Source organism: Tachypleus tridentatus, chromosome 5, assembly GCF_004210375.1.
Source record: "Tachypleus tridentatus isolate NWPU-2018 chromosome 5, ASM421037v1, whole genome shotgun sequence".
In the NCBI taxonomy this organism is placed as follows: Eukaryota; Metazoa; Arthropoda; class Merostomata; order Xiphosura; family Limulidae; genus Tachypleus; species Tachypleus tridentatus.
This window is the reverse complement of record NC_134829.1, coordinates 34,160,068-34,184,274: the sequence shown is the minus strand read 5'-3', so window position 1 is coordinate 34,184,274 and position 24,207 is coordinate 34,160,068. Positions and strand designations below refer to the sequence as shown.

The 24,207-nt window shown below is 30.9% G+C and overlaps 1 protein-coding gene across 2 annotated transcripts; it reads left to right on the top strand.

The window, feature by feature from the left end:
- Positions 1 to 3,264: 3,264 nt before the first annotated feature.
- On the top strand, positions 3,265 to 23,389 carry PolE2 (DNA polymerase epsilon subunit 2). 2 transcript variants are annotated; one of them, XM_076502073.1, is made up of 11 exons: positions 3,265 to 3,611; positions 7,357 to 7,587; positions 9,317 to 9,587; positions 12,088 to 12,144; positions 12,346 to 12,467; positions 13,948 to 14,089; positions 15,606 to 15,726; positions 17,401 to 17,515; positions 18,082 to 18,274; positions 20,528 to 20,704; positions 22,248 to 23,389. In XM_076502073.1, exons 1-11 carry the CDS (start codon positions 3,592 to 3,594, stop codon positions 22,335 to 22,337), a joined length of 1,539 nt encoding a protein of 512 aa, XP_076358188.1. In that variant the 5' UTR covers positions 3,265 to 3,591; the 3' UTR covers positions 22,338 to 23,389. The 2 variants fall into 2 exon arrangements, with proteins under 2 accessions (XP_076358188.1, XP_076358187.1); XM_076502072.1 differs by lacking the exon at positions 3,265 to 3,611 and adding an exon at positions 3,918 to 4,673.
- Positions 23,390 to 24,207: the final 818 nt, after the last annotated feature.

The window sequence follows — 24,207 nt, the reverse complement described above, 5'->3', positions numbered from 1 at the left end:
TAAGTAACAGAAGCACCAGACCCGAAAAGAAAAACAACAAGACCAATGGAAGGAAAGATTATTCTCAAAGTTCCAATTAGAAGTGGAAAGGAAACGAACTTAGCACAAGAGAATATCACATTTCAAAAGATCTCCAAAGCTAAGATGTAAGGAAAAACAAAAAATGCAAATCCCCCCACTGTCTCAGAAAGGATGTTAATACCAGTAGAAGAGGCAGTAGATGTTAACAAAGGCAGAGGAACTTAGCTAGGGAGAAAATGATAGGATTAACAGATTTTACCCTATACAAGCAACAGAAAGGTAAGAAAAATATCTGCCAGATGGTAAGTTAAAACTAAATAAACCAAAGCCCATGGAGGGAAGGTATGTCAGCACTACTTAAAAAGAACCAATATGTACAAAAATGTATGGAAAATATGTATACAAAGGGCTGAGGTAGGTTAAGCATACTTCTCGTTGCAGGCCTGGAAAGGTCAACTCATAATACTGTGAAAGAAAATTGTCATCAATCGTTGTCGTTCCGAATGAGTTCGGTAGTTTAAAGAGGAAGGCAAGCAGTAGTGTAATAAAGTTGGACGGACCAAGGGTCCTCAAAAACAAAGTTGTAATAAATATAAAATAATTAATAAGGAAAATGAAAAAGGCGTTATATTTTAAGATTAAGCTAGTGTATATTGGCAAGATATTTAATAGAAGGGATTATTTGAAGAACATAATTTAATCTTTATTGCAATTTACCAGTAAAATGAATGGCAGACAAACCTAAAATTATAAACTTGTTAAGCCTAAATTAACGTTGTTGCAATAAAAATAAAGTTAATTTTAAAAACTAGCCTTAAAAAGAAATATGTGAAACTAAACGTGTGAGTGGAACTAAACTATAATTAATAATACTAAAAACGCTAGAACAATAATAATTTGTGTAAAGCCGGTGGACTCAAATGAGTAGGCCACCAAACTCGATGCTCAAAGAAGCTTAGCTCGTAAAACTATCAATCAGCCAAGTGTATTAAAGCTAACGATTGCTCAGTTAAGTTAAGTACCTCCCCCTAAAGATTAAGTAGTTGTGCTGGAAGTTGATATTTTCTATACTTAAAGTGTATTTCCGATACGTACTTACCTCCTTCGTTTTGTATTGCTCTCTATGTGCGAGTTTTTTTAAATATAAAATGCATGTTACAAGCCTTCCACACACCCCTATTTGAATCCAATATTCCAGCATGTCTAATGTAAATCACCATTCCACCAATAGGACAGCATTACTACCACACAATGCATGTAACTCCTACGCACCATCACATGGTTGTTTTTCTAATAGCAAAGCCACATGGGGCTATCTGGAGAGTCTACCGAGGGGAATCGAACCCTTGATTTAAGCGTTGCAAGTCCGTAGACTTACCTCTGTACCAACGAAAAACCACTACCGCTTCGAAGTTTAACAGAAGATTACGCACCGAAAATTAATATTTGATATGTAAAAAATTTGAACTTCGAATACACTACTTCTCTTATTCCACTCTTCTGCGAGACCGACTAGGTAAGATATCTCTTTGCACGCACACTTTTCAGGGACATATCCCTTTATGGATGCTGCTCTGTGGCTAGTCGTGGTGCCTGTCAATGTATATTTTGATTAGTCAAATCCGTACTGCAAGGCTCGATAACTTGATTATAATTTCCATAACCACTAAACACACACGGTTGAGATTGGTGTTACACAAGATTGTGCCTAGTTTTAATTGTGATATTTGTTTCATATACTCATTCCATACTGTATTAACCCATGGGTAAAGTAGAAGGAGCTAGCTACCCATCCCTGCTAATCCTTACAATAAATAAATCAGAAATAGGCTGCTCCTCAAGATAGTTTTTGTGATCACCCATTGCACCATCTCTGGTGTTTACATGTTTCTAAGACTACCACATTTTCTTTCCCCTTTTACTTCCTTCCAGTAGAGTGCGAGAATCCTTACTTGCCAGTTCCAACTCACTGGGGGTAGTGGATCATGGAGGCATCCTTCTAAATGTAAATAATATGCAATGGAAGTAAAACCATTCATTTGAAAGAATGGCAGTGCTGTTCTGCTTGTGTAGGAAAAAGTTATCAATCTGATGCTCCATCTCATTACGGGTTTATCTTAAGGGGATTTTGTAGCTTAAGGAGGAATAAGTGAGGGTTGGTAGATAGTAATCAGTGCAACGCTTGGCTCAGACTAGGCCAAATGGGCCATTAGAGAAGAACGGATAGGTTATTGTTAAACTGAAACCACCCTCCACTCATTATGTTGGGATCGTGTCAAACATGTAACGTCTTAACAAACGGGGCCATCCTAATGTCCCGTAGATAAGAAGGTAGGAAACAGGTACTTAACGTTACAGAACCACGACCCAAAATGTACTAACAACAAAAATCACTTTTGCTGGGTCAGAGCTGAAGATAACAAGCGAGTCAACGTGGAAGTGAGGAGGGGTACCACAAAAATATTGGGTAGGGAAAAGATGAAGACGGGAATATTGGACATTGATAAGATGAACTGGAAGTCGAGGGACTCGCCCATTTCGTAGGCAAAACTGAACTCAAAAATTGATGGTCGATATACGAACGCTCCACCTTACCTGATAAAGGACGGACTGATCCAAAGCTCATGGAGCACGAGGCATATTAACTGTCACCTCACTGGGAAACGAAACGTTTAACGTGAACCCGAATATCAGAAAACGGTAGAAAACTAGATATAGTGGGGAAACAGAATCATGTAATAGGAAAAAAGGGGGTCATAAGAAATAGAAGCAATAGCCAAAACATAACATCACCGTCAGATTGAGCCAATAAGGGTCTAACAAAATTTTCAGGCAAGATTAAAGAAGGTGCGGTAAAATCTTCGAAGAAGGAAATAAGCGATCAAAATATTGGTGAGGGTCAGGAGAAAGAAAAGCAACAGTAGGGGTAAAGGTTGTCCCATATAATGCTGACCCTTTCTGCGCATAAAGACCCATAAATCCCCCGACGGGTCACCCACAACTGCGCCCTGAACTTCAAAATTCATGCTTTATACTAACACAACAAACGCAAATTTCGGGGCAACACACGATTAATTCGAAACATTAAAATATAAACATTTTAACTCTACGCACTACTAAACGAAAAGTGATGGTTCTGTAGTGGTGTATACAGGTAGACCCATATGTCATGTGATAATAGTTCTCTCCTATTGGTGGAGAGACATGTTTTAAATAGTGGTGTGTGGAAGACTTGTAACTTGCGTTATAAAAACGTTCTCCTATAGAGAGCAGCACAAATTGGGAAAAGTTAGTCTTGTAAAATGAGGGAAGTACCGTATCAGAAGTAAATTATAAGTTTCCTGAGTGAAAACATAAGCTTCGGTGAAAAATAAATTATCTCCATTTCGCATGAAATAAAAAAAAAGTACAGCAAGAGAGCACAAATAAAAACTGTCTTGACGACAGCATGGCCAAACGAGATAGTTCAGTAGAATCGAATACAGGGTCTCCCACTCCTATTGTGGTGGAAGGTTGTTGCATGAAGATTTGCATGCGAAGCGAAATTAAACCACGTTGATATTTGGGCACATGGAAACTCAAGGCTTGTGGTATGCAAAAAACTGCATATAGGGGAAGTAGTGAACAGAATAGTTATTAATATGTATGTGAAAGGTGAAACATCCCCTATCGGAATTTACGATGATCGTACTTTGAGAGTTTTTGATGCTTTAAATTGACGTTTCATATGCTTTTAATATTTTATTCTTCTTAGTAAACAACGTGATAACTTTGCCTCCCCTAATACTTTATTTCTTGACGAATTACAAAACTTAAAACTTTTTAGTAATTGTGCGTATATCACAATGTAATATCTAAGTAAAGTTGCATCTATTGGACTTAGAGAAAAGGTAGGCAGTTAAATTAATGAGGATAAAGCTAAGTATTTTCTGAAAAAAGTCTTGTAATCGTACAAAATATACAACCTAAAATTTTATGGTACTTATAAATCTTAATAATATTCAAATTTTTAATACTTTGGTTTAAATTTACTTTTTGATTACGATTGTTGGTTTATTATTATTATTATTATAAGTAGCAACTTTTATAACAAAGAAAATGTTTTAAAACAGGTACAACATTTCAATTTCTAGAGCGACCTCTTTAAGATAAATTAAATAAAACTTGTGCACTTAAGAAAAACCACACCAGTGATTGAAACGTCGGACCTTTTATTAAAATATTTTCTTTAGTGTAAAAGCTGTAATTTGTAATAAAATAACATTTTATAATTTTAGTTGTTTATTTTATTTTGTACAGTAGTTGATTTGTTTTATTTTGTTACTGTATAAGAACAATCGAAATTTAAGAATGAACAATTTTTGTAAGTAAAATATATCTGAATTTAGGTTGGTGGTAATAACAAAATAAACTGTTACGAGAGGGCGATTCTATTATATGGAGGCGCGAAAAACACTTTTATTTGGAATGTGATTAATTGAAGCATACAAATAATAGTTTAAAACCTGTGTAATTTTAAGGTTGTCAATATTTCAAATGTAATTGTTTGGTAAATATCGAGTATACTTTTGTTATGTCATAAAAAGTATGTCGCTGAATTTAAAGAATCAAGCTTTCATGACTTTTCAAATTAGTGGTCTCACTCTTCGCAGGCGAGTATTTAATAATAATATTCAATTAAATTGCTAGTAGTGGTAGATAGTAAAGTATTGAAGTTCAAATTAGTAAATGTATTTACTACTGCTCTTAATTAAGTATTTATGTAAATGCTGTACAGTCAATACCTATCTAATACAAATAATTATGGAACTATAAAGAGAAATGATTTAGTTGCACCAAGTTTATGTGCAGATAGTGCATGGATGTTGCCTTGATAGGGGTCTGATTAAGTGCAGGTTACTCTGGCCCTCGTGTACAATGTATAAATACACCTGACAGATATTTAAAAAAAAATAAAGGAAGGAGGAAGAGGTCGTTGAAGCATGTCTCTCCTTGGTATATAAACATAAATACCTAAATAACTGTGTGTGTGTGTGTGAGAGAGAGAGAGAGAGAGAGATGCTAGTAATTACATGTAAATGTCACTTATAGTAAAAGTAACATTTACATTTAGTTAATAACAGTAGTAAAAATAATGCACTAGTTTGTTTTATAAATCTAAAGGAAAACTAGAAGTTATCTTGTTAAATTAAAATATTTCAATAAACTTAAAAAGATTTTCAACTTTCCAGCATGTTTTATATTAACACTTTTTGGTAAGAGAAATTACGAATTTCCTTTCTCCATTATTGCTGCTTTACAGATGTAAAATACATATATTGTTATAAGTGTTGTGCCTCAGCTTTCATACTCAGTGTCAATATAAGTGACTAAAAATAAACATTGGAAATCCTGAGTATAATGTTTGTGTTACTACTAGTGATGCTGCTTTCATTTTTCATTCTCAATTTCAAACACCGACATCTCTCCATGTTTGAAAATATACCTAAGAATTTCCGAGAAAACATAAAACAAAACCACACGTATATAAGTTAATTTATGTGACCTATTTTAGTGTTTAAATGTAAATTTTGAAATACTTTTATTTCAAAATACAATATTATGTGCATATCTGTATCTGTGTTCTATCCATTGTTTATCTTTTTTTAATTAACTTCTTATTTGGCACTCTGTTCAAGATCGTCTGATAGTAAAAATGTATATTAATCTGCCTGTTTTCATCTAAAAAAAATTTAATGAACAATTATTTAATTGCAACAAATTGACAAGAGAATACAAGGAACTAAATTCTTTATTAAGAGCTATTAAGAGAAATCAAACTGTATCATTAGGAGAAATCAAAAGACTTGGATAGCATTTGAAGCAAGGCTCCGATTCAATATTTCTATAATGAACTCTCAACAATTTAAGAACAAACTTGTTAACATGATTAATTATGTGCTGAAAATCATAAAAAGGATAAGAGATCTTTAAATGTATCTATGCACTATATTTCTCTTTGACAGATTTGGATTTAATTAATACCTTTATATATTTATAAATGCTAAAAAAGAAATTGGTGGTATACCCATCACGCCTTATTGCATCTTATCCTTCCATTATGTTTTTGCCTTTAGACTGGGATTATATCTAAAGCCACAGATTATAATAACTAATGTCAACATCATTGCCAGCACCTATTGCAATGTTTAGATAGAACTACATATTCATTATATCTAGCCTTGGAATACTGTGTATAGTTTTATCTTGTTTAAGAAAGAATATTGTCTTGTTTAGAACAGAAAGGTTCAGTGGATGGCTGCTAGGATTATTATGTGGATCAAAAGGTTATATTTGACAGGTTAAGATCTCTTGAAAATAATATAGTATTAAAGAAGATGTAAAGTTTTATTCAGAGGATTGGCAGGATAAAGAACTCGGATTTGTTTGGTGTGTGTGTTGATTTATACAGACAATAGGATGAGAACCTAAATCCAAGATATGGAAAAGACAAGCAGGTTGCAGTGTTATTTTTCTAACAGGGTGATTAGTTTGTGGAATTAGTTGCCAACAACAACAGGAGCTTACTAGTATCTAAGATGGGACTCTGTTGTTGTTGTTTTTTTTTTTTAAATAGGCTAGTTTTAAAAACAATTGAAATTAAGATGCATTATGTTATGCAAAGATATAAATATACTGCTTAAACTTCTTGACAAAAACTGCCAGGGTTGTCATTAGATGCTACAATTTATAAACAATTTGCACATAAACAAATATATATCACCGTCTTCAATAAATAACAGTTGAATTTTACATTGAAAATAAAAACATTTTTGTTACCAATTGTGAGCTTGATTTGCATTGTATCAGTCTGTTGCAGTTAATTAATATTTAGCATAATGGACTTCAAATATAAAATAATTTTGGGCAAAATTTGAAAAAAAAATGACATAAAAATTTACTAAGATATGTATATTATACTTGCTACTAATTACTGAGTAATTATTTGGATATTTATATGAGTAAAAATAAGACAGAGATCAACCACTTTCTTATGTTTTGAACTTTTGTTACTGTTATTGATTGTGTGGATATAGTGATGTGACAATTAACTTCTGAATTGTGAGTGAATGCATTCCAGTATTTTGTTTGTTGAAATTTTTATGAACATGTGATTAACTAATTCACAATGAATTATAACTTCTTGTATATAACATTTTAAATAAGAGTAAAAATGTTCTAATAAGAAATTTAGCAATTGAAATAATCTTAAGCCTACTTTATATTATAGTGCTAATATATTTTTATTAAAATTAAATTAATTATTTTAAAATATCTTTTTGTATGCTCTGATAGTGATGCAGTAAATTACCTTCTAAGCCTTTTGAGTACCATTAAAGAATCTGAAAGAGGAGAGTGGCTTACTAAGATTGTTGAAGCAGTGCAACGTCAACCATTAATATCATCTTTTGTTGATAAAACTGTAATTGAAAAGGCATTTAAAGAGTTTACTGATCCTGAAAAGGAAGAATCCGAAGCCTTTCTAAATATTATTAGTGCCTACTCCATTCCAGCCTTGGCATACAAGTATGTCTCTTTTCACACTTACTCTTTGTATTCAAATATCAGAATATCAACTTTTGTTTTTACACTCTTGGTTCGTATAACTTTTAGCTTTTACCATGTGTCTGTTTTTTGTTTTGGAAACCAAGTTATATCTCTCAAGCATTGAGAGCCAGAGTAGTGCAAATGTATTTTTTAAATTTACTTTTTTGTAGTGTTTTCATGTTCTCTCTCAATAATGTTTAAGGATTATATGTTATAAAGAGATAGAGAAAAATTAGGGCTATTAAATATATAAGCTAAAGCACAACTGACTGTATCCTTGAGAGTATATTAATTAGAATTTGATCTTTATGTTACTTCACATTTCATGCATTGTTCCTAGAATAAAAGATACTAAAACAATTTTTAAGTATTCTCTAAACTAGCAACAGTGTTTAGTTAGGCTTAGATAAAAATGTTTGTGCACATTGAATACTCCAGCACTGAAGTTGAGTGTTTTATGTTGAATAACTTTTCAAACAATAAATGCAAAAACATCAGTTCATTTATTTTGTTTTATTTATAATTCTGTGTTATTACGTGCTTTTAAAAAGACATTTTGTATTTTCAATTAAGTGTAAAGGTCATCTTTAATAGTACCTTTGTACTAGACTCTTTCATCTATTGTATTCAATTATAAACATAACTGTGAGAGTTGTAATAATAGGCAATGTATTATATGCTTATCATATTTCTAAAACTTGTGTTTTATGTAGTATATGTTTATATATAAAAGCTAACACAGTTATGCAAATTCTCTTGAACTTTTATTTATTATAAGTTGGTTTTAAAACTTACCATAATGATGTTAATTTTGACTTGACAGCTAACAAGTGATGTTTTAATAGTTATATGCATAATTTAGTAGATAGATTACTTTAATGTTTCCAACAGTCATTTATATTGTAGCAGACAGACAGTTTTAAGTGTCATACATATTATTATCGATAGAAGCTTAATTTTTTAAGTCGCATTTTGTAGTAGCTAGACAGTTTTAACTTATGAATAAGTAGTGATTCTCTGGTAGTGAGAACACTGTTTCTTGAACATTTGTTAAAATACTGAAACCCTTAAGTATGTTTAATAATTGTTCTCAGACTTTAACTTTGCCTTAGTCACTTTATCTGATACAAAAACGTAATCCCTGAAATGTACAACTCTTTTAATACATATCAGTATCGTTGATTAAGGTAACAGTCAAATGGGAGCAAAGGCTGTTGTTTTCTTTTGATTTAATTATGGAAGGTTTAGTATTCATTAAACATTTGAAAATTTAATGTGAAAGATATCCTTTTTCAGCTGTTTATGCCCATTACAATTTGGCTTAAAATTCTGTCACAGTTTTTAATTCAAAGGATATACCTGCATTTTCTAATGTTGATAGAAAAGGTTTAAAGGAACATGGAAATTATATTCTTGGATCCATTGTTATTGGTTTCAGAAAACCAGAATTAAATCAGCAGGTAACCTTCTTGCTGAATTATAGCAACCACATGACTTTCTCCCATGAGATAACATTGTTTCATATTCCTGATGCATGACCTCTTGTGAAATAAAAACCAAGTTTGTTGTAACCATTTTAACAATACAATTATCAAAAATGTATAAAAGATTTGGATATTGAATAATTATAGCAAAATTAAAAAGAATGGATATAGTACTGTATTTTGAAACTTTATAGATACAAGTCTGTGGTTTTGATGTATTTTAGCCCTGAAAAGAAACAGTTTACCCTGAAGAAAGATGCTGGGTTGATTAAGCTTCATCCAGATGCCAGTACTAAAGCATTCATTTTCCTACAAAGATACGATTTAGTTTACCAACGAACTATACGACACAACTTGTTTTCTCCACCAGTTATTACTGGACTTTCACGCTTGCAACCACAGTCTTTCACTCTTAAACCTGTAGAGTTTTTACTTGGAACATCATCAAAACAAGGAAACTTGATAGTCTTGGGTATGCTGACTCAGATGAAAGAAGTATGTGGTGTCATATTTTTATTTTTCAAAGATTTTACTTAGTTTTAAGTACCAATATCAACCAAGTTCTTTTATTTCATTTAAATTGGGAATTGGGATACTGCATGTGTGTGTGTGTGTGTGTGTGTGTATATATAAGAGGTCTGTTAAAAAAAATACACGGACTGTTTGAATTGCGCGGCTCCAGCTGGTTCCAGGGGAATCCGCTTGGTGTTGCTAGGTTTGCACAGATCAGCTGATTACGACGCCATTTCCCCATTGCAGATATCTTCATTTGTGTATTAGCTACATGGTTTTAAGTGAAGTGTGATTTTTTCCTTTGGCGGATTTCAGAATGAATGACCTGAAGGAGCAACGACTTGCTGTGAAATTTTGTGTTAAACTTGGAAAATCTGCGACTGAAACTTTTGCTATGCTTAACACAGCTTACGGTGATGTTGCTATGAAGCGTACGGCATGTTTCAAGTGACATGAACGTTTTAAGGATGGTCGACAGTCCATTAAAGATGTTGAGCGTCCTGGACGTCCTTCCACGTCAACTGACGGCCCACACGTCGACAAAATCAACACCCTGGTGCAGGCAAATCGATGTCTGACTGTCAGGGAGCTTGCTGAAGAGTGTGGGATATCAGTTGGATCTTGTTATGAGATTTTGACCGAAAAATTGAAGATGCACTGCGTTGCTGCGAAATTTGTGCCTCAGAACTCGTGAGTTTTTGGCCAAACACTCGATCACTGTTCTTCCCCACCCCCCTACTCACCTGACCTTGCTCCTTGCGATTTTTTATTGTTCCCCAAACTCAAAAGACCCTTGAAAGGAAGAAGATTTGAGACGATTCCCGAGATTAAGGCAAATGCGACGAAGGAGCTGGAGGACATTACAAAAGAAGCGTACCAGGACTGTTTCAACAAGTGGAAACACCGTTGGGATAAGTGTGTGCATTGGGGAGGAGAGTACTTTGAAGGGGTCCCAGACCTGTAACTTCTAAATAAAGTACATTTTGTTTTATGACGTCAGTCCGCGTATTTTTTGAACAGCCTTCGTAGTATATATATATATTTTAATGTGAAAATTAGTTATTTGGTATGTCTGAGTTTTAATGTAATCTTTTATATATTTTGGAAACTAATCTTGCATGTCTTAAAATTACTTAAGCAACTACAAAATAATTTCTTTATCTGTGAAAGGTTGTTTTCCACCAATTCAAAGTCAAGATATCACATAATTTATGAGTGTAAAAAGAAATCTTAAATATTCATTTATATCTCTTAATAGTATTGAAAGTACAAAAATATTTATATACCTTTTTTTACTCCTTTTGGCATTTTTGGAAAAATTTGTTCAGTCTTTTTCTTAGTATTTATTATTAATCTTCCAAGTAACATGGTCAGTTTTATGCATTTAAACTCATTTTTATATTATTATTAGCAACACTAATTGCCACTTCCAAGTGTGCACTTTTTTCTGTTATTTTGTGTAAACTTGTTCTGCAGAAAACTATATTTCTGTAAAAGTAATTTGGTTAAGAACAAACTGTTTCTGAACATTGAAATGTTAGTTTAATATTTTCACATATAAAACATTTCTAGACTCTTAGTGCATTGATTATTTCCAAAAGGTTCATATACAGATGTCTACAAACACTCTCTGTTCTTACACTTGAGTTGATGATTGTTTATCTGAAAGTAAGCTGATTGTTAACGTTTTATCTGTAAGTTAGAAAAGTGTTGTTATTAATTTTTTCAACAGTTCTGGTTGTACCTTTTTATCCAAAATCAGTTGTTCAAAATGACTGCAAACAAGATCAACCACTCATTTCTCATTATCTGTAAAACAATGTAATTCTAAGTTATACATGTGACTTAAATTATCAAAGCTACATTACTTTTTATTTTCAATTTGTTTAATCAGTTATAGACTACTTTTAAAGTACTGAGAACAAGCATTTAACATTTATTTTCAGTATGCACTGCAAAGTACAAAAAAAGTTTCATTTAGATAATTTTTTTTTTGTAATTTGTATGCTTTTTTTTGCATCTAGTATTATGAAATTTTAGACCTCAACATGTGTAAATATTTATTTGAACTCTATAAGGCTTTCCATTTATAACCTTTAATTTGTGGAAAGACAAATCAACCTTAAGTCTAATTGATGTCTTGTTCCTTTAATGGCAGAATTTTTTTTACATTGTACCTTTAGATATAATTTAAAATGAAATGTTTCAAAATAAGACTTTACCACTTAACTATAAAAACTTGCAATGGTTATATAATATTTTTAAAATTATTTCCAGCATTCTAAAGTCATAAAAACTTTCTTCATTATTTAAACTAAATGATAAACACTTTAAGAAAATGCCAAGGTAAATGAAATATGCCTAGCCAGTTTGGAATAAAATTCTTAACTGATCTGTTAATATTTTCAGAAATAGAAAAATTAGTTTTTGTAATTGTTTATTTATTTTTTTCATGTATAATTTAAATCTTCTATTGTTTTAGGGAAAATATTTCCTGGAGGATCCCACAGGAGCTGTACCTCTCAATCTCAGCAAAACAGTAATCCTGTCTACAAAATAATATACTTTTCACATATTTTTTTGAATAAAAACAACATAATGAAAATGAGTATTTTTGAAGTTAATGTTTCAGTGCATAAGTATGGTACTCAAGGGAATAAAGTAATCCAAGTATATTTATGTTTATATATAAATCAGTGTGTTAGTTAATAGTGTAAGATTTTTCTTAACATCTTGTTAGGTATACAAAGGTGGTTTGTTTACAGAGAATAGTTTTGTACTAGCTGAAGGAGTTTACGAAGATAGTGTTTTCCATGTCTCTGCTCTTGGATTTCCTCCTCCAGAACCAGCAAGTACCACATTGTATGTATGCCCCCCTTTTGTTATTGTAATTAAGATGCATATACAAGTTAGTTAATTGAAAATAAATCAGTTTTAATGAGACAAAAAGTAAAAATATTTAAAACTTTATTCTGTACTTTACTTTTTTTTTTATTGTAACTTTACATTTAGCCATAATACATCTTTAATTGTTCAAAAAGTCTTTATAATTTGAGGAACTGAATAAATGCCCTTTTCTTCACATTACTTATCTAGTGTATAGGTTTTTCTTATAGTGACTACAAAGTGTGTTCACACCAACAGTACATTTGAGAAAGCTTTTCTTCATTTGAGGCATTATGGGATATGTTTAGAAATGACTCCTTGCAGTTTTAAGTATTTTGATATATTTAGATCCATTACATAGTACTCAAATACTGAGGAATTGAGATCAGTGAATAAGTTGTTACTTAGTTAATTGTTTCAGTAGGTCAAGGGAAACCTAGTAGTGACAGTGTAACTGACTGCAATACTAACTGTATTTTTATTAAAATATTTTTCATGTGGCATGCTTGTTATGAGAACAATACAACCAACAAAGTTATGAATTCACAAGTAACTTGATGTATAAATAGTTTGACAAAATATGTTTAAAATCTTCAAAAGGTCGATATGGATCTCCTGTCAGAAGTTCTAGGGTCAAAGAAGTAATTATTGATGACAGTTATAGTTTTCTTTGCTCAGTCATAATCATACACAAACTTGGGTCACAAGGTATCTTTAGTTATGTTTTATCTCTTTCATCAGATCTGTTTCATATTGCACTCACGTGTGTGTGTGTGTGTGTGTGTGTGTGTGTGTGTGTGTGTATACAGGATGATTCATAATTCATGCAATAATGTGAGAGCACCATAAAAACTGGAGGGTACATGAAAGGTGATATGCAAAGGAAAAAGGATAGTGCAATGTACAGTTTGGCCACCAGGGTGTGTGTTCATATATAAAGAAGCTGAATGCCTACATTTCCTCTGTACTTGCAACAGAAGGGCAAGTGTTAAAAATGTTACTTGCATTTTCAGAGTGCACTTACATAATTTTGTTGTATGGCAAAAAATTAATATAATAATGCTTCAATACTCACAGCTTTTTGCTAGCAAGTGCAAAGATTGAAATATAGTTACCAGATCAATTAAACAGCACTTCACACCCAAAGCCTAGAGGTTTAAATTAAAGAATCAACTTTCTAGTTGTTGAATATCATATGACAGGTCGTTTCTGTGGTAAACTTCTTTGCTGTGCATTTCACCTTCCACACTCCCTCCAGTTTTCATGGTTCTCAGATGTTGCACAAGCTATGGATCATTCTCTGTATCTTTAGATGCTGGTATATAAATATAAAGTCTACAGAGTTTACCATTTTTACTTACATTTAAGTTAATTTTATTGTTTAGTTATTTCAATGTTTTTTTTTATTTGGTACAAATAGCTAGACAATTTATGTTTGTTTGTTTTTTGTCTGTAGGCAGCATTTTGGGAGAACTAACTTTTTTGGGGGCCCACACACTACTACTGTACGAACATCAAAGAAACTGAAGTCCTTGGAAGAGAGTATCTCTGATGCAATGTTTATATTCTTATCAGATGTTTGGTTAGATAAAATTGAGGTAAATATTATCATTAATGTGTATTTCATATTAGTCAGTGTTTAGAAAAATATCCATTATAGTTTATATATTAATAATGTGAGAGCACAGTGAAATCTGATGAAAGGTGATAGGCAAAGGAAAAACGTCTATGACAAGAATACTACAATATATAAAGATTTTTTTTTAATTACAGTAATATCTAACTTGGTAAATTCTAAATAATAAATCCACAACTTTTTAGCAAACTGTTAAATTATGTTTTTGTATTACTTGAATAAGTAGCTTCCTAATAGCCTTTTAACCTCAGAGCAACGGTAGGGTCTGACCCCTTGTACTTATAAAATCAGTTTTTCTGAAACATTTATGAACCAACTTGCTTTTGGGCCCATGGTTTTGTTTGTTACAGGATTCCTAATAATATGTGATCTTGCAGACAGAATGCAAACTAAAATGTCATTTAACATTGCAATTAGTCTCAGTAATTACTACTGGGATTTTCTATATTGTTGTTTTTGTAGAAAATTAGTGATTTCACCTTTTATTTGTTAGTTCTTAACATTGAGTGCTGTGACACAAAAAAATGTTACCCAATATTGAAGATTCTATTGTTCTATACATAAACATGTTAGTAATTTGAGGGTTGAAAATAAATTATTTTTGCTGGCTTCATCTTTATTTCAGACCAGAACTTTTTGTTGTTGTGACAGAATTTTAAACTTTTCTCTTAAATATTTGGTTAACTTAAGAATTTTAATGAATTAATTTTCCAAACAGATTTTGTGACAAAACAAACCAATATGAGCATATTTTTCTCAAATATTCAACTTCTACAAATAATGTTATAATCACACATGATTGAAAGGGAAATAGAAAAAAAAATTCTTTTATTCACTTATTAGCCTGTGTAACTCATTGAACTGTTTCAGCTGTAGTGGATGTTTAGTTTAATTTATGTTTGTTTTATTTTTTTTTTAATCTTGGCTGTTGTGCTTTTTAACCAAGAAAATGGTTCTTTTAAAAATGTTATTTCATTGCAATGTAAATTAGTTAAGAAAGTCTATGAATAATTTTACTGATATATTTACCAGATTGTTATAAAAGTTTTATTGCTACAATTACTGATTGTCTGGGTGTTTTATGGTTTTTGGGAAAGTTTAGGTTTATTATTTGTTACATTTTAGCCTGAAAGGTGGTCTATCAACCCTTCTTGAGATAAGGTTTATTTAGTTCAATATAAATGTTATTATCAATGTAAAAATTACAATAAGTGGAACTTCATAGTTCATTTTTAAGTAATGTTTAATTGAATGATCCATATTGAGCTTTAAAATTAAAAATGCAGAGCTTCTACAATATTTTAAAACAATTTTTCTCACCTGTTTGTTTGTACTTGATAAGTTTGTGGTACTTTTTTTTTTCTCTATTACTAACTTTAAAGGGAGAAAAATTACCTTGTTGGTTTATTTGTTTTACATAGAGATGCAGATAATGGTAAATATTTTGCACAACCTAAAATTAAATCTTGGTTTTCTAGGTGTTGCAGAAATTAAAGATCCTTTTTGCTGGTTTTTCTGAAATGCCTCCCACTTGTTTTGTGCTTATGGGAAACTTTGTATCTGTGCCACAAGGAATCAGTCATTCAAAGACAGTGAAAGGTTGGAATGTTTTCACTTCACTCTTTCCACTGTGTTTTGTACACTTATAATTGTAAAAAAAGTTACTCATTTAACTTTATTCAATGTCCAAAATAAGCTGATACTTGGAATGAGTATATTAGCGTAGTTTGAGTTTCTACTTGTTGTTATTAACATAACAGTTCTTAATTTATGAACTTTCTTATTGTTTCTGTTTTTAGCCTTTGCACATTTTAAAATAGATTAGTTAGCAAAACATCTAAAAGCTCTATTGGCATGTAAAGGAAGAAATTATAAAATAGAAAGTTTGTCTAACGAATAGTTTATAAAATTCACACATTTATTTCATAAATTCATAAAAACTCAAGTCATATGGAGAAAAGATTATTTACTTTTGAAGTAAACAGATATCTACTGTTTGGTATTGTTACTAGTATATCAAATGTGCAATAAGACTGGTCATTATAGCTCAAGTCACATGTTGGAGTATGAGCTGGTAGTGTTTATAATATTTTCTTGTTTTTTAAAAAAAATAAATTATTCCTTGCTTACTTCTGGCTCTTAGTATTTACATGTTAAATTTACATATATGTATAAATAATGTAAAACAAAAAGTGATTTATAAGTTGTCAAGATCAACAATGTAAATGATTATGCTTTATTCCAGCATGGCACTGATTATGAGGGTTCAGGATCAACTGAGCAATAGACAGCTTGGCAACACTTAGTTTGTTGACAATGTTACTAGTTGACAGACAACCCATTTGCCAACAATATTATCACTTGCTGACAGACAAGTTGACTTACAAATATTTCAAATGTACCAGTAGTGTTGCAGATAGTAGGCTAGGCAAGTGCTTATGGCTATCAAAGTAAAATAATTAGCTCAGTTTGTGGACAAGCCTGTAGCTTTTTTTACTGTATAAGTCATTATTATGTTGTTTTTAGTATGAGGTATCTATAATACATTAAATTTTAATATTTTAAATTTTCTTCATTTCGGTTCATTTGTTTAGTATAAATTCAGTACTTTGCAAATTTGACTTGCTTTCATTCTCCATAATTTTATCTCGTTTCATAAGATGTAACTTGTTCAGTTGATGACATAATTGCCCAGTTTGTTATCACTAAATTGTCCTGTCACTGAGTTTATCACCCAGTTGCTGCCAAACCATCACAAGATAACTTGTCATAAAATGGATAGACCTATGTAATTATTGTGTATACAAAATGTAAACATAGCAACAAGAAAATAATCTTCTGGCTTAAATACATAAATTTAACTTCATTCTTTCTCTATATTGAAAAGCATGTGTCTTGACAAGTTGTACTATTTTTACTGTTTACATGGAATTTGCTTGGATATAGCTACTATTTAAACTGACTACATTTTTTAAACCTTTTTTGAGAATGTTTTTTGCACTAAGTTATTTTTGTAGTATTGAGTCATTACTTTTGTGCAGTATTGTTTTTGATATATTAAATTTTCCTTTTCTCACATGCACATTTTTGGCTTGAGTTACAACTGAGCTTTCCTTTGTAAAGTATGTACTTTTTGTAAGGTATTAGATTTTTAAGTGAGCCAGTAAATTATTTTGAGAGTCAGAAATGTGTTCAGAACAAAAAAAAATTGTAATTTTAAATATTCCTTAATACCCTCATTCTTTTTTTTCTTTTTTTAACCATTTACTACAGGTTGCTTTGAAAAGCTAGCAAACATGATAAGTGAATTTCCACTTATTGTTCAAAACTCTCAGTTTGTGTTTGTACCAGGACCAAGTGATCCAGGGTTAACAACTATACTACCTAGGTGAGATTAGTTTGATATTTATAGTACTGGAATGAAAGTTTCCCTTTTTGAAACATTCATACTTGTTAATCTTAAACTGTATTATTATCTTTATGCCTCTGGTTTTATGAATGACTTTTCTCAATAGCAGATAAGTTTCATTGTGTATGGTTGAAAAGTGTAACCTAGTTAATACTTGTGCTGTAAACAAAATTTTAGTTTATTCTAACCTTTGAAATAAGCACACAAAAAAGGAAAGTTAAACTGGCAAAAAATATTTTTTTATTTCAATATAAGCAACAGCAAAACATTTGTGTTTTTTAAATATTTGTCATCTCCTTTATTTCAATACAGTTACAACAGTTTATTATAGTCATATTTAGATAGTTAGCAGGTGACTGTGATTAAACTGTTTTATATTTGGTATTATTGAACAAAAAAAAAGGAATAATAACACTGAAGATTCATTAAATTTTTATTAACAATTATATTGCACTTTTAATGTAATTTATTTCGGTACTCAAAATTACACTTATCATGATCTTAGTATTTTGTGAGTTACTAAACTTGTTTCTTTTTACACACAGACCTCCAATTCCTGGTAAATTAGTTGAAGATTTTTGTAACAAAATACCAAACTCTGTGTTTGCAACAAATCCATGCCGTATTCAGTATTGTTCTCAAGAGATTACTGTTTTTCGAGAAGATATGGTAGCGAAAATGTGTCGTAGCTGTGTGTACATGCCTTGGAAACATGAAGAAGTCAGTGTACCAAATTTGGTAAATATTTTCTCAAAGTTCTCATTTTTTATGAAATATATTTTGATGGTAAGTTTAGATTTAGAAAACATGTAGGTAAAAGTTAATCATACATTGTAGTAGGATTGTTGTTATTACTTTAATTATTTTATATCTATTTGAAGTATGTAATTTAGAACATAATGATGTACACAAAGGATGCAATTTAATTACACTAGCAAAGTTGAGGTGGTGCAACAATAGCATAGAATAAAACTGTGAGGCAGATAATTCACAAGTTGTTTTAGGAATTCGGAAAAAGTAAACTATACTCATTCTATTGGTTATAAATAATCCAATAACAAACATAAGGGTGAATTATTGATGGGGTATTTTTTAATACAGGATGTGACAGGATGGCATGCCATGCATGACTTTTTAGTTTGTATTTCACTAAAGCAAGAAATTGGATTATGTCTCAGTAATACTTATAAGTGAGTAATTTATGTTAAACTTGGGAGACAGTAAAGGGACAGAGAATGTCTGAACAGTTTGGGTTGAAGAAGTATTATTTGATACAGAGAAATAGAAACTGAGAATTTTTCTAAATATTTCCTTTTGAAATTAACAAATCAAAACTAATATACTATAAACATTTAAGTTGGAAACTACATTTTAATACCAAGTTTACTGATAATGAAGTACTTATTAACTTTTAAGTGTAACTTTCAGTCAATAAATAACATATTTCACTTATTCCTGTTTTTATTGAAATAAGTTGTATTTTTCATATGTAACTTTCATAATTTTTCATATGTGGCTCAGCAGTAAATCTGTAGGCTTATGACACTAAACATCAGTTTTTTATACCTGCTGTTGGTAGAGCACAGATACATAGTGAGTAGCTTTGTGCTTAACAACAAAATGATATGAAACTTTCATGTCATTTGGATTATCTGTTTGTGGATTCCAGTTGGGAATAGAGAGAAAAAAATTTTTTTTAATTAATTCTATTCATATAATATTTTTCAGTATATTAGATTTCCATGTAAAATTGTGAAACCATAGAAATACTGAACATTTATTGTTAAAAAGTTGAATTAGCTGGTATTTTTATTTTTCCCTTCCATTCTCCTGATTTTTGATTCTTCTGTGTAGGACGTAGTGGTAAAACCACAAAAGTAACCATTCGGTATCCATCATTTATTAGGTACATAAACCTGTTATTTTAACCAAATTCTTTTTAAAAAGATTTATCTAAGAGTACAAGTTAAACTTGTATATGTTTGATAGATATAACAATACATGTGTATACATAAACAGAAGTGTATAAGCAGTATTGTTGCACAGGTTGAAGCTTCTAAAAACTTTCTTCACTCATGTAATTGTAACCAATACAATATAAGAAATGTATGTTATCGGTTTGCTACAGTTGGTATACTGTAAACCTTGGAAGCTGTAACTTTGATTTAAAGTCTCTTAGTTGATAACTTCGTGTATTTGACCAGGAACCTTTTATAGATTCTGAACCTCACAAACCATTTAACTCTAGTAGGCTCATATTGGGCACGAGTATTTTTATGAAGACCTTAATTATATATAACTTCAGCAGTGAAAAACTGTGTGATCAGCAATGAAGAACTAGGAGCTGAATAACTCCCTATTAAATGAATTATGCCTATATCAACTCAAAATTTATTCAATTAATGTGAAACCTTCATAACATATCCAGTTCTAGACCAGATAGACTATTGTTTATAAGGTTGTAAAACTTTTGTATATAAATCATGACTTGTAATAACCATTATTATAAATTGTATTATTGCTAGTTTACTCAAATATATATGTTAAGAAAGAAGACTGTGTGTGTCAATCTTATTGACAAATATCATAAATGCGATAGATATTGGCATTCATTAACTTCTAAATTTAAATTACAATTTATTTCAGTTTTAAGCTGTTTCAAATTATGATAACACCAAGTTTACTCATGTATGTACAAGTATGTATATGTTTAATACTTACTCAGGTTCACTTGGATAAGTATCAAGTTTATTTCTTGCTTATTATTTACCCAGGTTTAATCAGGTACAAATATCAAAAAATTACTATTGTATAAACAATATACAATGTTTTCTCTAATATTTTAAAACATTTGGTGTAAACAAAAATCAAAGACCACACTCGTGCCAGAAAACTAGTGTTTAGGTTATATAGAGCATGGTAATGTGTATTACCAAAGGAGTGCTGAAGTACAGTTTATATACCTTTCTTATACTTCATCTGTTTTACTAGTTTGTGAAAACACTGGTAGCTAATGCCCACCTGTGTCCACTGCCATTGAATGTTGCACCAGTGTACTGGGAATATGACCACAGCTTATGGCTCTACCCTCTCCCTGATATTGTTGTGTGTGGAGACAAATATGATCCATTTTGTGTGACCAATAATGATTGCACTTTCTTTAATCCTGTAAGTGTAATAATTTCTATATATGTACTATGCATATTGATAAGAAATATTAATTTATTTTTATTATGGTTTCATAATTTTAACATTTTTCTTAGCAGTACTCCATTTACAGATTAGTTCTGTACCTTTTGCATAATATTAGAGAATACAAAATTATCTCCATACCTATATCCATGTTCTAACTTGATTTGCTCAGACTTAACATTGTCTATAAACATGCTTTTATCTGTTTGTTCTGCATGACATTTGCTATATCTTTTGTATCTTAATTTCTTTTCAGGTACTTTGTGCTCCTATTTAAGAAAAAAACAAAAATTAGTGTTTTTTCACAGGTAAAATCTTTATTACTCATTTTAGCTAATTAGGTTTGGTAACACAATTACCATTACCAGTTGGCTGAAATTTCTAATAAAGGTATTATCTTTTCTTGTGACAAAAAAAAAAAGGGAACAAAAGTTTTAATGTCCTTTGTATATACACCATTTTAAAATACCTCTTACAGTTGACATGACCAAACCATTATTTAAGAAACTACATGTCTGTATAGCCCATAATATTGGTTTTATAAACTCCTGCCGGTGAAAGATTCATTTACTTATTATTCAAGAAAATAGAATAATTAAGTGGTGTTCTGTGGTTTGTTTAGTAAACTAAGATGTAAGATCTGTTTTTTTCCTTCAGAATACTGCTTGCTATTTAGAGCACTTGAATCCTGAATTGCAATCTACAGCTCGTGGTTTTAAATCCTGTTGCCATACATGCTTGCCCTTCCACTTGGAGGGGTGGATTGTTATAATTTGTTGATAAACTTGATTCTTAAAGAGTAGCTCCCTTGTTCAGTGTTTCAACCATCTTGCCAGTCTGTGAGATTTCACAGAATATTCATATATGTATGTGTGTGTACATATAGTGATAGTTGTTTTTTATTGTATCTCAAATGTTCAGGGAAGCAACTAGTCAGCTTATGGCAATGAAAAGATTAAAACATGCTGCTCTAGTCTATCATTTCTAAACTGTGGATGCTAGCACAGATAGTTTTTAAGTTTGTTTGTTGAAAACTCAAGAAAAACAAGTACTACTTGTCACTTTCAGGAAAGTATTGGAGAATTATATGAAGCGGTTTTTATTAACCTCTTATCCAGTTCTTTCACTATAGTTGGTTGTCAGTTGTCTTTCACATGGAGCTAGGCACTTTACACTTTATATATATAATGTTTCGTAGAAAACAAAGAAACTAGATGTGTTTTGTAAGTTTCCTTACTGTATTTTTAATACCTAGATAGTGTCAAGAGTTAAAACACAAGCAATACTAATGATATCGGTTGAAATCCACATATTAGACACATTGGAATTCACAAACAATGTTGTGGATTAGAAATGATTTTGTTAGTTTATTATTTTTAAAAAACTGTATCCTGTGTTGTTTTTTATGTCAGGTAGTTTTGAATTTCAATGATAGAACATTTATCTTTCTGAGTTGTATAGGATGATATGAGGTAAAGAATTTGTTATATGAAATCTTATCATACTATTTTATTTGTAGGGTTCCTTTCCACACACAGATTTTTCCTTCAAGGTCTATCTCCCATCAACGAGACAGGTTGAAGATAGCCAGGTTACAGATGTCCCTTGACCATGATGACATTCTTCATCAAATTAATTTATGGTGGTTTGGTATTTAAACAGTCAACCGACAAGTACAGTGTATGGAAACTGAGTGGTGTGAAAGGTTTTTACTTGCAACATCAAACTGCAACGTTTGTCTTTAATCATGACTGAAAAATACAGTTCAGTTATTAATGGCTGAAATTAAACATCTGTAAATTGAAATGTCATTTTTGTTCATCATATTTACCTACTTGTGCCTAGTTGGGTGTTAGTCATCTTTAACTTGTAAAGAAAAGTTACTTGCAAAAAAAAGAAATATTCATGTTACCCCAAAAAAATGTTTTAAAACTTCAATCTTTGTATTATATTAAACTCTGCATCATGATTATTGAATGATAAACAGCATAGTTGTACACTTTCTTTAGCATAAAATTATTGTTCAATAGCAGTAAAATAACTGTTAAAAGATGACAATGGACCTTTTGATCTGTCTAGCCTATCCTGTTCACTGTATTAAATATGAAAAGATTCATCTTTCCTTGAAACTCTCTTCAGTTAACTGCTTCTGCCACATCCAGTGGTGATCAATTTCAAAGGCTAAACCCCATTTTACATAAATAAAGCTGACTTAGCTTAAGATGATTCCTGCTTTGCCAAAACTTACATTTGTGTCTTCTAGTCTTACCATTCTCAATATCATCATTTCCCTTAATCTTCAACACCTCAATTATATCCCATCTAACTCTTCTGGTTTCATGAGAAAACAAGTTCAGATATTCTCTCCTTCTGTGACAACCTTTTCATCCCAGGTTTCATTATAATAACCATTCTGTGAATTCTTTATGGCAATTCAAAGTTTATTTTTCTTAAGAAGTAGCCTAAAACTGAACACAATACTCTAAATGTAAATAAACCAGGGGAAACACAGTTTTTGAAAGAAAATAAAACTTTTATTTGCAAATTTCTAAAAATGCTTATGATTGAAGTTAGTGTATATTTCTGTTTAAAAAAGATTTTCCTTATTTAATATTTTTCTTATGTCATTCTTTGTTAATAAAATATATTAGTAATTTTCCAGTGTGAAATGTATGTTGTGTTTTATTTTTAGTTTCTCATGACCTAGATAGATTCACATTACAAATATTGTTATCAAACGTCAATACAGTAAACTAAGTAGTTTGTACTGAAACTCTTTGTCAGTGTAATATCTTTGCATAGAAAAAGCTTCTGTAAAATACACAATAAATCAGGAACTTTGATGACCTTTATGATTGTGTAACGCATAGCATATAAAGGGTGTGAATTTATTAAAACCCTAATATGCTTATGACTGTGCAATACAGAGCATGTGAATGGAGTGCAACAGACGAATGATGTCTTTAAAATTGATTGTGCAGTAATAGTCGTATTAAAATGACTAGTGGATACAAATGCCCTTTTAATATCTACACATGTGAATCTAGCAGAACACTAATGTTGCAATGATTATACGGTGCTTATCTGACGTGTAAAAAGAGTGTAGCAGAATACCGATCTTATAATTGTGCAAATCATAGAATATGAAAAGAGTGAACTTAGCAGATCATTAATGTCCTTATAATAATCATTAGTGATTTATCATACTGTGTTGTATCTATCAATATAATCATATTAATCTAGTTATTCATTAAATCATGACTGGTAAATAAACATTTAATTGTAAAACTAGTTTTGCCTTACTGTCCTTTTTTTTTTCCTCCCAAAGAGTGTAAATTTAGCAAAAGTTGGTTGTCAAAATACGTTTTGAATTTCAAGTTGTTTTTCCACTTATTTGCTTTTTTGTAAGTGTAGTCGTAACTTTTGCTTATTAATTAATCCTGTATTTTCATATAAGCATGCTATTTGATTAAAGAAAA

Coding starts and splice junctions, on each gene's coding strand:
- PolE2 (XM_076502072.1), top strand. CDS start 4,609: ATGTCGCTGAATTTAAAGAATCAAGCTTTCATGACTTTTCAAATTAGT. Junction 14,090..15,605: donor TTTGGTTAGATAAAATTGAG/GTAAATATTATC, acceptor TTGGTTTTCTAG/GTGTTGCAGAAATTAAAGAT. Junction 15,727..17,400: donor TCATTCAAAGACAGTGAAAG/GTTGGAATGTTT, acceptor CATTTACTACAG/GTTGCTTTGAAAAGCTAGCA.